At 32.8% G+C, this 16,354-nt stretch overlaps 1 protein-coding gene and 1 pseudogene across 1 annotated transcript; both read left to right on the top strand.

The window, feature by feature from the left end:
* Positions 1-4,273: 4,273 nt before the first annotated feature.
* On the top strand, positions 4,274-5,088 carry LOC106431824 (annotated as a pseudogene).
* Positions 5,089-14,618: 9,530 nt separating this feature from the next.
* LOC106431823 (protein CUP-SHAPED COTYLEDON 1) lies at positions 14,619-15,521 on the top strand. The gene has a single exon (XM_022710784.2). It carries the CDS (start codon positions 14,967-14,969, stop codon positions 15,519-15,521), a length of 555 nt encoding a protein of 184 aa, XP_022566505.1. The 5' UTR covers positions 14,619-14,966.
* The last annotated feature ends 833 nt before the right edge of the window (positions 15,522-16,354 follow it).

Genomic DNA, 16,354 nt, shown 5'->3' with positions numbered 1-16,354 from the left:
CTAGTTTTATAAACACGAGTGATCGAGAGAGGTGTGAGATCGATAGAGAGTTAAGTTTGAAGAACAGAGAGATCAAGATGTAGGTCTTGCGAAGTTGATTCACAACATTAGAACTCCAGAGTTAAGCGTGATTGGACTGGAGCAGTAAAAGGATGGATGACCTATCGGTGCGAGTGAGACCAAAGCACGGAGAAATGTCATGTGGTGATTGCAGGGTCAGTAAACAATGATTTTGTGCCATTGAAAAATTAACACACCGACCGTCAGGCCGAGAGAGCGAGCGTGGATGGCCCGTTAGCCGTGGGCGGGCGGGTTGTTATAAATGGTATCGAAACCATGTTAGCCATCTCGGTTCTGATCTGAGAGGCGTCTTGAGATCTGTCGTGGGGCGCAACAAGGACATTGTGTTTTTTTAGAGGGGGTGAATTGTAACATCCCGAGTTGTGATGTATGGAAAGGCTTGAGAAGATTGATTTGACTACCTATGTTACCAAAGTTGATTTACTTTTTCTGTCACACATCCGTTTAGTACTCCAGAGTTAAGTGTGCTTGGGCTGGAGTAGTGAAAGAATGGATGACCTATCCGGAAATGATTCACGATACCGTGCAAGTGAGGACAAAACACGAGAAAAAGTCATGTGGTGATTGTAGGGTCAGTAAACAATGATTCTGTGCTTTTGAAAAATTAACACACAGACCATTGGAACGGGATGGTGTCTACGGACCGAGAAAACGGACGTGGGTGACCTGTTAGCAGTTTTGTAATGTCCCGTCCGCTTGGGTGGCCCGTACGCGGATGGGGAGTTACAAAACTGCTACGCTAGAATGTAAAAACCATAATTTGTCTTCCTCGGTATATATTATGTATGATTAATGTGTTCATGTCTCACATTCTAACAACTCTAAAAGTTCTGGACCTTTGGTTCGTCAGATTCATGTATCAGAACAACAAAAATAAATAATGAATGTTAATATTAATTTCAGTTGAGAGTAAATTAAAAGTTTAAATACTTTTAGTTGCTCATAGACGGATTTAACCCTAGTACCTATCTATATATATAAAGTTAACTTTTTCCCTTACTATGACATGTGGAAAGGGGGTTTGTTGACATGTGTCCTCATTTTTTTTTTTTTGTATTTTAAATCCTTTTACTTTTAAATTATTGTAATTTGTTCCATCAATCTCTAATTATGTAACATCTAATCCTTTTCACACTTATTAGTCCCTAAAATTCAAGAAATAAATAAAATAATATAAATATATTTTAAATATTTAATTTATTTACAATTAAAAATAGCATAAACTTTCACCATTTTATTATTTTTACTAATTTTTATTATTTCATTTACAAATTATATATTTATTTCACTATCAATATCATAAGATAATCAAACTAATAATAAGAAACTAGAGCACCAACGCAAATAACCAAGAAAGCGGATCAGAAGGAGAATAATAATCGAAAGGCCAAAGCCACCAAGAAGCATGAACATATATATATACCTAAAGCACCAGAATCACAATCAGTAGCTAAAAGGTAAGAAACACCTCACAAACTAAACAAGAATATACAATACGGCCATGCAAGTGAAAAAACCACAAAGCTTTGGATAGAAGGGACCAAAGCTCCAAGAGACTAATTCCGCACACCTATACCAAAGGAAACATGGAAAGAAAAGAAACAACTTGAGGGAGGGAGAATGGAAGACAGTCACCACGAAATTAGAGACTAAACTTGAGACCAAATATAACCTTGCAAGCCCATATAACATGCATGAACGAAAACATTATACAAACCTCGAGTGGCAAACATGGTGAAAGGGAGAGCCACTAGAGATGTGATGAAAGCTGCAAAGAGATGCGAGAATAGAGAGGGAAAGGGAGACGAAACGAAATTAGAAAACTATGAAGCCGTCCTCGAGCTATGAAAGAGAGCATAGAAATCAGAACACCAAAAAGTAGATCTTGAAAATCAAGACGTGCAGTGACTATTGACGTTGAGGAATACAACATCGAAAACGACTAAACTCTGATCCAACCAAGGAGATGCAGTTCCTAACATCAGCTGAAATATAAGGAAGAAGAGGAGCAGTCAATAACCTACAATGCCGTGAGAATCAACCGAAAAACTGAAAACTCATAAACCCGATCTACAACAAATACCATATAATCTCACAGGTGAAGAAGACAAGAAAGAACAAGAGAAAGATGTAAGTCTTTTTCCGGTGATGGTGAGAAGCACCGCACACCAATATTTCGCGCGGACCCCCCTAGTATCTTTATATATAAAGTAGAGTTTAATCACTTCTCATGAGGACACGTAGACAGACAGCTAGATAAGTCGATCGATCTCGCGGCGACACGTGGCATGTGCTTTCGAAACACGGCTTTTCATTAAACGCAATCGTGAAGGTCTTTCTTCCTGTTTTGCATGTTTGGCTCTGGGTAAGTTGTTCTCTGCGGCCGGAAACGATAACATTCTCTCTCTAACCCTAATTGCTAGATCAAAGCTTCACGGATCGTCTCTCCATTTCTGCTACGGTGATGCATGAAGCCTGAAGAATGTAGGTTTTGTGTTTTCTCATGAAACCCCGGCTGATAGCAAGTGACCTAACCCTCTCAACCCGCATGTCTTCATCCCGTTCTTTGTTGTCCGCCGTTCGAAAGCTGCAGTCAACATGACGAATTGACTCAATGGGTTTCGATTGCGTCGTTTGATTGTCACCACGATCAACATATGTTGGTCCCCCTCTTGCAATGGGAAATCAAAAACGGTCCATAACATCTCATCATTTTATTCATCACAATCATTAACTCTTAAATCTTCTGCAGAACACAATGACAAACTCCTCTCGCTCTGAGCTATCGCCTATGAGAGGAAGCCTAAGACTTCCTGGATGAAAGACAATCGTCGGAAACGAGATCGGCACAGTAGGAGGAAGCTGCGACGGAAGAAAGGAGGAGGATGAATTAGCGGTGAAGGATAAAGAGAAAGCCATTGATGATGGTGAAGAGGATAGAGAGAAGAGATCACTAATGGAGAGTGGGACAAAGCTAAGGCCAGGATACATGGTGATAAACAATGGCATGATTCATTATCAATCAAAGGTAACTGCTTGGAGCTCTTGAGTATAAATTTGTTTCTTCTCTGCAAGTTTTCTTTGTCCCGAAAAAAAAATTATATGGATTCATTGAGCTCTGAAGCAAGGAAGAGTCCTGATCTTCTTTGTTGGCTGAAATGGTAATGTCTTCTCTGCAGGCAATTAAGGTTTTTAACATGATTAAGCTCCATGGGAAGTCTATACGCGTTAACAAAGGTATCGTCTTTGTTTCTGGAGCATCCTATATTTTGTTCATTAAGAAATTCTCATGGAACTATCACTCTTGCGGATGGCTCTCTTAGGAATTTGCTAACACTTTGTTTCTTGGATTGAAATTCTCAAGATACGAAGAGCTTGGATGTTGGTGCTAACCTTTTCATTGGAAACCTTGACCATGCAAGTATATATCTTGGTGGTAATGGTAATTTTACTCTAATTTATTGGTACGTACGGAAACTACAATCTCTGATAAGGTTCGGTTTTTACAAGATGTGGATGAACAGACTTTTTGTGATACGTTCTAATCCTGAAGTAGAATCTTTGTTTTTGTTTATGTATTATCTGTAATCTGAGTAATTAATATGTCCTTTGTTGTGGGGAAAAGAATTGCTGTACGCATATGAGTAATATTTTCTCAGTTCTTCATTTCAGATCATGTAAGGATCGTGATACCATGAACTCACGTGGTTTCGGTTTCATCAGTTATGGCTCCTATGACGCATCTCATGCTGCTACTGAGGTAATTCTGTTTAGTCTTAGCTTCTTTCGTGGTTATTACTTTTATAAACCTGGCTATCAAAAAGATTCCCAAACTCCCAATATGTTTCACATAAATATCTTCTCTATCAACTCATTCTATGAATGAATATTGCAGGGAATGGCCGGATAATATCTGAGTAATTTTCAAATAACAGTCTCTTAAGCTTACAAGAAAGACACCGACGGCGAGCACCTACAAGTCAGTAATCATATGTGCAACCTCTACAATGTTTAAACGCATTGGTCTTCCAAAACCAAACCTGAATAGTGAATACTCACAACGTCTAAGCACACTGCTATGCAGGAAAGTATGGTGTGTCTTACTGTGTATGTCGGCTCACAATTCATTGTTTACATATATTATTAACATATAAGTGTAGATACACCACAGTTAAAAATTCTGATGCGGTGACGAAACCGAGGAGAAGATGAGAGCTTTAATGAAATAGTTTGGGCTGTAAGGTCAAGATCCAAGTCATTAAGAGAGAAGCTCACTTCGTTGTGGTCAGAGAACATTACTGAAGTTGCAAGAGAAGGAGGAAGTGACGAAGTAGAACTTAATTGGGACAGCTACGAAAAAGCAAACCAAGAGATTTCATCTGACAAGCTTAAATTGGCTGAAGAGAAAGCAATAACAAAGGAACAAGACAAGATGAGAGCAGAAGAAGCTGCACACGGCAAGTACAGAGAAGATGAGGAGAGTTGTGGAAAGAAATACTTCAAGAGAGAGAGAGACCAATTAAAAGGAAGGACTAAAAAAACCAAACAGAACAAGAAGAATGCAACAACTTCACGTTCTAAACTGAAGAAGAGACTCACAAAGGTATAAGAAACTATTCCTTAGACGCCTCAGACAAAGCAAGAAACTAACATGATGATTATTTGGTTTTGTATATTTTTCCTCTCAGATTCACAAGAAGAAAACAAGTCTTGGTATAATTCCTATTGGAAAGTATATGGTGGTCAGTTACAGCCAAGCTGGAGAAACTGGACTTGGAACTGATAAGGAAAGAGAGGAAAAGGAGGAGGAGGAGATATTTCACTATCTGATCATATCCAAGCTGGCAAGAACCAACAAGGAAATGGTTTTCCATCAAAATTTTGTTTTTTTTTAACCCTGGAATCACTGGATCCTGATTAACTCTTTTCAACTCATAGTTTATAGAGATGTCCCATTACTGATAAAAGACTGAAAATATATGATAAAGAAATCAATTCTTAACAGAACAGTGCTTCTTTAACTCGAAGTCATTTAACTAATTCTCAGTCTCTCACTCAAGCCAGAGTGACAACTGACGAACAGCTCCTACACATGAATATCCAAGAAGGTTAAGCTACTTATCAATGGTATTGGTTCTCTGGTTTACGAGAAGAAGATGAGAAAGACTTCTCACAATATCCTTAAACTTTACATTAACAGATTTTCTCTCAGTTTCAAGCTTTTTCAACAGTTTCTTGATCACAATGATTCTAACGTACAACGCGTATCCTCACGGTTTTTTAATAGAACGATGTTTAGCTAACAGTTATCATTACATACATAGAATATAAGAGTATTTTTCATAAAAACACATCAACAGAGATGCATAGCAACGAAAGATTTGTATGACGATGCTATCTATCTTTATGGCAACACTGAGCTCAAGAATTGGGACGTAGAGTTCGTCAAAGTTGAGTATCAAAGTTAATAAATTAGAGAAAATCACTCTATTATTAATTCTCCCTCCTTGAGTTTCACAAAATGAGTTTAACAGTCTCATTGAAGGGTTTTTCAAGAAGATTTCAAGGCAGCCGAGAAAGAAAAATGGTAAGTAAAGATGTATATTAATGCAAAGAATACACAAAAAAATGAAAGATATTATAGCTTAAAAATTGATTTTTTTTACATAATTGTAAATATAGTTAGATCGACGATTTATTTTTAAGATTGGAGACGATAATTCAATTATCTTAAAGGTATTAAAAAAATCAGTTGTAAATAAAATTATTATTTTTTTCAAATAAATTTTTTTTTTCATAAGAACCTGAATGAACAAGATAAAAGACTATTTGATCATATCGAAAATTTAATTTAACTTTTTATTCATTTAGCTTGATTTCTTGATTATAATTTTAAGTACAAAGAGTTTTAGTTTGTTCATCATGAATAAAAAAGCAAATTCTTATTTACCTACCATTATATATTTGTGTTATCGGTTCATTGTATATTTAATATATATTTAAATACAAATGAAACCGAAAAATTAAAAATTTAATTTAAAATATATAATTCAAGCAATAATGAAAAAAAATCGTAGAAAGAAACATCGTCTCAAGAAATAATTCGTAGAAAAACTATCATTTTATATTTATGATTAAGTTTTGTTTGAGGTTAAGCGCTTACTTATTTTAATGTTGTCTCTGAATTGATTTCAGTTGTGTTTAAGTAGATTTTATGTATACTTGTCTCATTTTTGTAAAATAAATCATATTAATCACCAACTTTAAAATAGAAAAAAATCTCATAATTATGTTGATCAAGCCACATGGATCCGTCAAAAGTCAATCATTAATATAATTAACTAAATTAAATGATTTATTTTTTACTAGATGAAAATGACTTGGTTAACGAAAAATGACATTTATTCATATTTGACTGAAAACTGAGAATTAAAATTGGTGCAGTTGTGAGTTGGAAATTTTTTTGGCTAAACTTTAAATTTTAGAATTATTTTTTTTTTTTTCCTTTATAAATATGAATAAACATTCTCAACTAAAACATATATGTTCACGACCAGATCAAATAAAAAAAAGGTTCCACTTACAACACCATATAGGATAACAACCCAAAAATAGAAACTCATTTTACAAACAAAATGGTTAGTTCGTAAAAGTTATCCTAATATTTTTTTTCCAATACATCACCACCTCCACTCTAGCTACTCCAACCAACAAACTATCATTGTTTGTCGACCCAAATACACTCTAAGTGTTTTCATATGCAAAAACACAGTATACCAAACAGTGTACCCTCCAATATACAAAACACAAATCTCTGAACAATAAAAATACAAAAAATGTAACATAAATTCAAAAGGTAACAATCCGAATGATAGGTATATCTGGAATAGTAGGTATATTTTCTGTTTGAGAAACAATTTCATGTTTCCATGTTACTTTGTTTAAGTTGAAATACTACAAAACTACTAAATTGCAAACTTATATCTAATATTTGCTTGACTGGTGTGGACAAGACCAAACAATTAATATGATCTAAGTCTTTTTTTTCATATTTACTATTTACTATTGTATACGGTTACTAATCTAAAAAAGTCCAACAATTACACTCGCAAGCCCACCTATTCTTTTTAATATGTTAATTCATAATGCTTCTCAAATTTAAACATTATGCTTTTTAAACATAAAAGAATACACTAAATATTAACAAATAAAAAAATTAGTTTTTGTAAACTTAATTAATTTCACCATCTCTCGAACTCGCTCACACCAGAATAATTTACTCCCTCATTTGGTCTAACAACAATAAACTTATGGTGAACAAAAAATTTCAAAACCAAGAACATTCACACAATCAATAAATCCAAATACAAACAAAGAAAAACTTCTAAAAAGTATATTTTAAACAAAATTATATATCATATTCCGCGCGTAGCGCGGACCGATCCTAGTAATACAATAAAGTAGGCTTTTTCTACATAATGGGAAAACATACCACGTGTCAGCTAACTAACGAGTTATATTTGCGTTTTGTTTCGATTGGATATGAGCTTTTGTAATTATAATATTTGGGCTTACTATTTCACTAGGATAAGATCCGCGCCTTGCGCGGAATTAAGTTATTATTTTTATTATATTTTGGAGAATGAAACAATAGCTTGGCTTCATTTGGATTAGGGGTGTTCAATCCAAATATCGGGTTGGTTTCGATTCGGTTCGGTTTTTTTCGGTATTTTGGTTAGTAAAATATAACTACTATTCTAAATCTATATTTACTTTGACTTTAGTCTTTCACATGCTTGAAAGATTTCAACTGGACAACTAAATTGATCAGCCAATCTTGTTGATTTAAATCATTAGTATATATATATATATTTATATATATATATTATTTAGTTTGAATATTTATTAAATAAAAATTCATATGCGTTATATTTTATGATCATTTGTAACTTATTATAACAAAAAAAATAATCTATTGATCACAAAATTTTCAGAGTGAGAATCTTCATATTTCTAATAATATATAGACGTTTTGAAAAATTCAAAATATAACATATAAGAAAAAAAATAAATGTTTTTATTATATATTTAATGTGATTTTTTTAATATCTTTTAATAATATAAAATTAAAAAAAGAACTAAGATACCAAAATTGTTATCAAATATTTATTATTCATAATAATTAATTTTCATATATACGTTAATCATATTAGGTAATTTCGTAGCTTCTAATTAAGGAAAATGCAAAAACAATATTTGGTAGATTATTTATCAATTCGAATATTCGATAGTTAGTTTAATAAAAAATATAATGTAAGTTAAGATGGACCAACCTATTTTTTAAGAATAGTATATTTTATATAGTCATTTATTAAATGATAATTTATAATCATACACTTCTATGATCATTCATATCGTTTTATAACTGAATATTTAAATCATCGATAACAAAATTTTCAATGTGAAATCTTTAATAAGTTTATAATTTATAAATGTTTTTGAAAATTCATTGGAAGTTTTAATATTAAAATATTTATGTAATCTTATGGTATATAGTTTAATCTATATATATGTATATATATATGTTTTATTATTAAATGATATTTTTTACTCATATAGTTTTAAAATCATGTGTATCTTCTTATAATATTAAATAAAAGTTCATATTAATACAATTTTATGATCATTTGTAACTTATTATGACAAAAAAATAATCTATTGATCACAAAATTTTAAGAGTGGTGATCTTCAAATTTCTAATAATTTATAGACGTTTTGAAAAATTCAAAATATAACATATAAAAAATATAAATGTTTTTTATTATATATTTAATGTGATTTTTAATATCTTTTAATAATATAAATTTTTTAAAATGAACTAAGATACAAAAATTGTTATCAAATATTTATTATTCATAATAATTAATTTTCACATATATGTTAATCATATTAGGTAATTTCGTAGCTTTTATTTAAGGAAAGTGCAAAACATTTTTTGGTACGTTATTTATCAATTCGATAGTTAGTTTAATAAAAAGTGTAATATAAGTTAAGATGGACCAACCTATTTTTCTAAGAATAGTATATTTTATATAGTTATTTATTAAATAAAAATTTATAATCATACGGTTCTATGATCATTCATATCATTTTATAACAAAATATTTAAATCATCGATAACAAAATTTTCAATCTGAAATCTTTAATAAGTTTATAATTTATAAATGTTCTTGAAAATTCATTGAAACTTTTAATATTAAAATATTTATGTAATCCTATGGTATATAGTGTTTAATCTATATATATATATTTATTTTATTATTAAATGATATTTTTTACTCATATGGTTTTAAAATCATGTGTATCTTCTTATAATAAAAATGTAAAACCATTGATCATTAATTTTTAACATAATAATTTTAATAGTTTTAGTCATTTATTGTCGTTTTTAAAAAATCAAAATATAACATATACGAAAAAATCTAAATTTTACTTTTATAGCTAATTTGATTGTTTAATTTATTTTAATAATATAAAATTAAACAAAAAATGATGGAGGAGATATAAATTGTTATCAAATCTTTATTATTAAAATCATTAATTGTCATATATATATTAGTCATTTATGGTAATTCCGTAGGTTTGATTTAAGGAAAGAAAATAACATATCATATCATTATATCATATAGTTTGACCAACTTATGTATCTAACAACATATAAAAATCAAATGTGGACCTACTTATTTTTCAATTGAATGTAATTGACTATCTAATTGAATGCCACCTATGCATTGGGACCTATTTTAATTAATACAAAATTGAGGTTAATCTTTTCAAATGTTCCTCAATTAATATATCGGGGATTATCATGTTTTGTGAAAGACAGTAGCCCAGCCGTGAACAACTTATTATTCACGACATCTAGAGTATGGTCTTCTTCGATCCGACTTTTGTCATCTAGGGTTCATCCTGAGATCAATCCATCAAGAACCGTCGCCATTAATGGAGTTTCAGGAAGTTGTGTGAGACCAGTCTTCTACGGGTCGAGCTTAGACTAAGCTGCTTAGTTCGCGTTGGTTTGTCTGTGATTCTTCTCCTCTAAAACGTTACGAATTCATTGATTCATCGCCATTAAAAACCATCTTTACTCCTTCAACCCACGACAAGCACGATTAATCATTCAATGCTTCTCTCTTCCAGGAGGTGTATATATCCACCTATAAAAAAAGGTCAGCCATCTCCTTAACACCATCCTCTCAATTCTTAGAAACACTAAACATTTATTTTTCTATATATAATGGCTAACTTATCTGTCCCTCACCACCGTGGAGGTACTGCTCAGATTTTGGGAAGCTAAGAACTGAACTGAAACTAGGTGGCGAGCTGATGGGTGTAGTAGACATGTTCCTCCTGGAAGGTGAAGTTATTCCGTTCATAAAACTCATTATCATCTTCATTTTAATTTTAAACTCAATTTTATCAAACTTTTGTATCCAGATCCTTCAGCTGAGACTAATTGTTTCGTAAGTCTATCTCTCACACTATACCTAGCCAAGCTGAAGGTCATAGTAATGACGATTTCCAAAATTTACCTTTCCAATCTGAAGGCTCCCAGTTGTGAGGAGTTTGTTTTCACCGTCTGTTTTGATTCTGAAAGGCTGCGAGCTTATTGGTGTTGACATGGTGTTACTGGTCACGAAGGTACTACTTTTCCTGAAGGCTTTTTTATTTTATTTAAAAAAATAGCGTATTTTACGAAAACCACCTTCTACTTTCCTAATAGCGACACTGTTTCTACTTGCAGTCAAACTTGATACAAGGAATCATCGCATCACATAGGCTTAACGCTTTCAAGAATCTACTGAGGGAAGGAGTGTACGAGCTTAGTGTTTTTGATGTTGCTAGAAGAAACAGCCACTTCAAATTGTGCGAAACACTGGTCTGTTTTCGATTCACGGAGGAGTGTGCGAGCTTAGTTTTTTTGATGTTGCTTAGCATTCCAACTGAGATGTTCCGGTTCTGCAAGTATGAACAGCGAATGGCTCTAGCTAACAGCAACGTCGATTTGTTTGCTATGTGGTGACTATCCAAATGGCCAGGTACGTTACTCGGTTACTCCTTAGGAAGATCAATGTTTTGGTTCGTTTGATCTCGGTTTGTTTTAGAAATCTGTGTTAGTGTGTTTGACAAGGCCGCAAGTCTCTTCCATACCAAGTTAGAACTCTTGGATGTGGAGTTCATTTGCTTATAATATGTTACTAATGTATGCAACTTATGTTACCGTCACTACTGCATTCAACCTTCGAGCATTTGACTCTGCCGTCACATCATGCTAAAAAGAAAAGCGTCGGACTCTACGTACGAATCAACCACTGGTTACTCCACCCACCACACACAGAAACAACATTCACCTACAAGCAGTTAAGTTCTCATACCAACTCAATTGGCGATTAAGAAATCATACGCTACTCATTCCCATGAATTCACATCAACACTTCTTAAAGTGAGTGGTATGATGTTAATAAATATTCGACGATGAACTCTCACCGAAACATTTACTCCTCAATCCTCATCCCACCCCCCCCTTTTCAACCTCTGCGCACACTTCCACCTGAACCATAAGCTCGCTCTTGGATTTAAAACACAAAATATATTCGACATTAACCTCAAAAGTCTTAAGTCATTAATACAAATACTTTACAGTCCCTCCCGTATTCAGATAACCTCACATCCTCTTCTTACAAAGACAAATCACACGTATCTCACAACACCAAAAATCTACCGTTAAGTTTAGAAAACAACCAATGAATCACACATACGATTTCCAAACAAACAACAACTCAGCAACTACGACATACAACCGAGATGGTGCAAACTTCAAACAACATAAAATTGAGAGCGAGAGCGATACTTACCTGACACAAGTCGATTATTATGTTCCCCTAAAGACAACACAAACGGCTCCTAAGCAAAAAAAAAAGTTTTTACCTGCACTCTTCTCCAAAGACACATCTTACCGCGACGTAAACTACTAGCCAAATTTGGGCACGTTCATATTTAAAAAAAAAATAGTAACCTGGACTCATAATCTTTCACATAACCCTCAATATTCAAAGCCCACAAAAAACACAACAAACTCAATATATATCATCAAACATAGCATAATATTTATTCACATTTTTATTACTCTTGAAATATAAATCAATAACTAAAAAATTGTAGTCACATCTGTAAAAAAATACAAAGCTATAACAATAACAGACTTTTTTCTTTAAAAAGAAAACAATAATCAGAATTTTAAAAATAAATAACTAGAGTTTCATGAAACAAAAATATGAATATATATTATAGTAAAACATATCACTACGAGGTTGAATTGACTAAAACAAACACTGTAAGACCAACATTTTTTTGTTTATAGTTTTAAGAAGAAAAAGCAAACAATATAAAGATGCACGACAGCTTCTCAGACTTGAATCATCGGTTTTCGTAAGATTTTCTATTACGCTTTCATCAGACGATTTCTTACAACAGCATTTTCTCTACAAACAACCAAGAACGTTAGGTTCGCTAAAAGTAACGGACAACGAAATTATAATGTGTGATTATTTATCAGCATTTCAAGTTTTCAACAAAAAATATGTATATATTCAAAACTTAGACTGGAAAAGCATGATCAAGATATAACAAACATCTTTAAACCAAAATATCAGAGTTATCAAAATAGATAATATATACAAATATATAATTGTAATATTAAAAATTTGAATAACATATACAATAGAAACTATATAAATTAATACTTTATAAATTATTAAACGCCATAAATTAATAAATTTATCCAATTGCAAGTTGGACCGGTTCAAAATATGACACCAATCGATAAAAAAAAATATTTTTAGAGAATCTTATATAAATATATGGTTCCATTGAAATTATAAATTAATAATTATATATGTATAAACATTTTATATAAGTAAAAACTAACCATTATATTGTTTATTATATATTCACAATGGAATCATCTTTAAATTTTCTTAACATTTAATATATTTTGATGAGATTTAGTAAAAATATATCTAAAACCACATTTAAATTTTATGAAACATATTTTATACACCAAATAATATAATTAAAGTAATATAAATGTCAAATTTCAAAATTTTAATTAATGTATATATACTAAAATCAAAGATTTTTATTATTTTAGGGAAAATATATCTTAAAATAAAGATATTTAAAAAAAAGATTTTTTTTAAAAAACTAATAACTTTATAAATTAATAAAATATCAAAGTCATAACATAACTTATAGAGTTTTTACTGTAATTGTAACTTCTTGCACTTCAATTTAAAAATTACTTACAATTTAAATTAAACATTTTGAAATATTCAATAAAACTTATGATATACTATATACTTCTTTCAGTTACTAAAACATAATATATTCGTCTTCCTCAGTATATATTATGTATGATTAACGTGTTCATGTCTCGCATTCTAACAAAGTCTAAAAGTTCTGGACCTTTGGTTTGTCAGATTCATGTATTAGAACAACAAAAATAAATAACGAGTGTTAATATTAGTTTCAGATGAGAGTAAATTAAATATTTCCGATGTATACTAAAAATTGAAATAATTTTAGTTGCTCATAGGCGGATTTAACCCTAGTATAAATAATATACAAACCCTAGTAGTTATTTAACGAGTTGTATTTTATTATTACCCCTGTAATTTTGAATATAAAGATATAAAGAAAAGAAATTTAAATGATAATAAAAGCGAAGTCGGAGGCGGTAATTAAATATAATCAGCTTTTATTTTGTTGGACGTAAAAAACATTCTCTCCTTCTTAAGAAACAGAGTACAAGATTCACTTTCTTACTTTGCTTGACGATAGGAAGAGAGGCAGTTCGGAATCACCATTGATTAAGGTAAAGCTTTGACCTTCGTCTCTACGCTTTACGTTTCTTGGTTGAAAGAAGCCGAGAGTTGCTCCTGACGATCACTATGCTTTCTCTTATATGGTAGAATCGTCTTCGTGCTTGCGGATTCACTCTATTGCTTTGCTTGCGACGCACGTTTGGGCTAGATTCAGGTAAATTATCTAACTTTGATCTCGTTTCTTGGTCGAGCATTCGTCAGATTCCAGTTGTTGTAAAAATCTGCTTTACAGGAACAAAAGAATCTGTTCGCCAAGGGTTTGTAAAATTAGGGTTAAAGTAGAAATAAGGAAAGAGTTGATCCTGACGATGACTATTCTTTCTCTTATCTTGTAGAATCTTCTTCGTGCTTGCGACGCAAGTTTGGACTAGGTTCAGGTAAATGATCTGAGCATTCAATTCTTGTAAAAACCCTGCCTCAAAGTCTGTTGTTTGTAAAGTTAGGGTTAACGTAGAAATAAGGAAAGAAGCTGAGATTTGCAGACGAGGCATGACTTATGTTTTTCTCGTTTCTTGCAGAATCTAAGAATGTCAGAGGTCATGTTGTCGAAAGGGTTTAGGTTTCATCCAGCCGATGAAGAACTGGTGAGACACTACCTTATGCGGAAGACAAGTTCTCCAGACTTCAGGTGTTTCATCAAAACGATGGAGGTGTTCGACAGTGAGCCGTACGTGGACACTTCCTCATGTGAGAGATCCGTGTTTTGGTGAGCAAGAATGGTATTACTTCGTAGAGAAGAACCCTAGCGGTCACAAAAGCCTGTCGGAAGAGGGTACAGTGCCTACGACTCACGGATGGAGGAAGCATCCCCTTGAGGAAATAATTAAAGACAATGATGGCGATGGCGAGGAGGAGGAGGGAACCATTATTGGATTGAAATCGAAATTTCATTTCTACTTATACAACGGGAGTGACAAGCCCCGTACACCAACAAGTTGGAGCATGACCGAGTACAAGCTCGTGGAGTCAGAGAAATGGGTTATTTGCCACCTTGCGTATACCCATTGGAACAATGATTTCGAAAAGCCAAGGTATGGTGGTGTGGAGCATCCTCCGCTAGGATGGAAGCTGGTCAAAGAGTTGGTCACAAGTCAGGCAATCCCACCAAGTCTACACACCTTTGGATTTAGGTTTCACCCTACAGACAAAGAGTTGGTAACACTCTATCTTGCTCCCAAGAACGCCTCTTCAGATTTCCAATGTTTCATTAAGGAACTTGAGATGTTTGCTAAGGAGCCATGGTTGATGGAGCTTGAAAGATCAGCCTTCTACAGAGAGAAGGAATGGTATTTTTTTGTTAGGAAGGCATGGTCTAAGCGTGAGGAACAAAATCTCCGGTTCTCCTTGGATGGGAAGAAGAAGCAATGGAGAATCAACGGGGAAGTTAGCAACGTTGTAGACAATGAGGCAGCTAAGAGAATCATCGGTTTAAAAACCACTTTCTCCTTCAATCTGAGTCAAGAGTGTTCATTCAAGAAGCGGCTGGAAAGTGGTTGAATACACTCTGCCGCCAAGGTCAAACTCGAAATGGGCCATATGCAAACTGAGCTATACTGAGACCGGTTCCTGCTGTCCACTAAACCGGACTTCAGAGGATGAACACCCCAAGCTTGAGTTTGATGTCTTGAAGAATCTGCACGAGACAAGTGCTACAGATTGAGGATATGCGTGTCTGATGAAGAGAGATTACAGAGCAAAGGTCTATTTCTGAATTTTACAGGATTTCTTTACTAAACCAATATATTCGTAGATGGGATTTTTATAACATTTTAGTTACCTTGAGATTTTGTCACTGAGAAGAAGAAAAAAAACAGGGTCACTAAAAAGGTGATAAGTCTATAAAGATGGACCTATTGGATTAATTATGTTATTTGTTGCTTTAGTTAAGAGTTAAGCACCCATACTAATATAAAAGCCTATGTACTCACAACTTGTTACCGTTGAGGGGTTAACAAGTATCATAACAAAATATCAATCTTCTATTTTTCTGTTTTCTCATCCTTTTTCTTCTGCTTCCCTTCCCCATTTCTATCACATAATTGATTATCAGAAGGGTGAATAGAAAGATTGAGATTGATGGAACAACAACCGGAGAGGCGAGAAGGCCAGAGCTTCCCTGAGCGCAAGGGATAGAAGCGAAAACTAGAGCAAGGAGCATTGTATGCTTAACTATCAGCAAAAATAATTTGCGAGAATATCTTAAATTATATGCTTAATTATGGACAAAAATATATGACATAAATGCGAAAATGTCTTGAGTAATTCACATTAACTGTATTATAAGAGCGATGTAATATTTTTAATTTCGGACTAAATTAATTATAACACCG

The sequence above is a fragment of the Brassica napus genome, chromosome C8 (genome assembly GCF_020379485.1).
Source record: "Brassica napus cultivar Da-Ae chromosome C8, Da-Ae, whole genome shotgun sequence".
In the NCBI taxonomy this organism is placed as follows: domain Eukaryota; kingdom Viridiplantae; phylum Streptophyta; class Magnoliopsida; order Brassicales; family Brassicaceae; genus Brassica; species Brassica napus.
The sequence above is the reverse complement of the archived record's forward strand: the minus strand, read 5'-3'. Positions and strand labels throughout refer to the sequence as shown.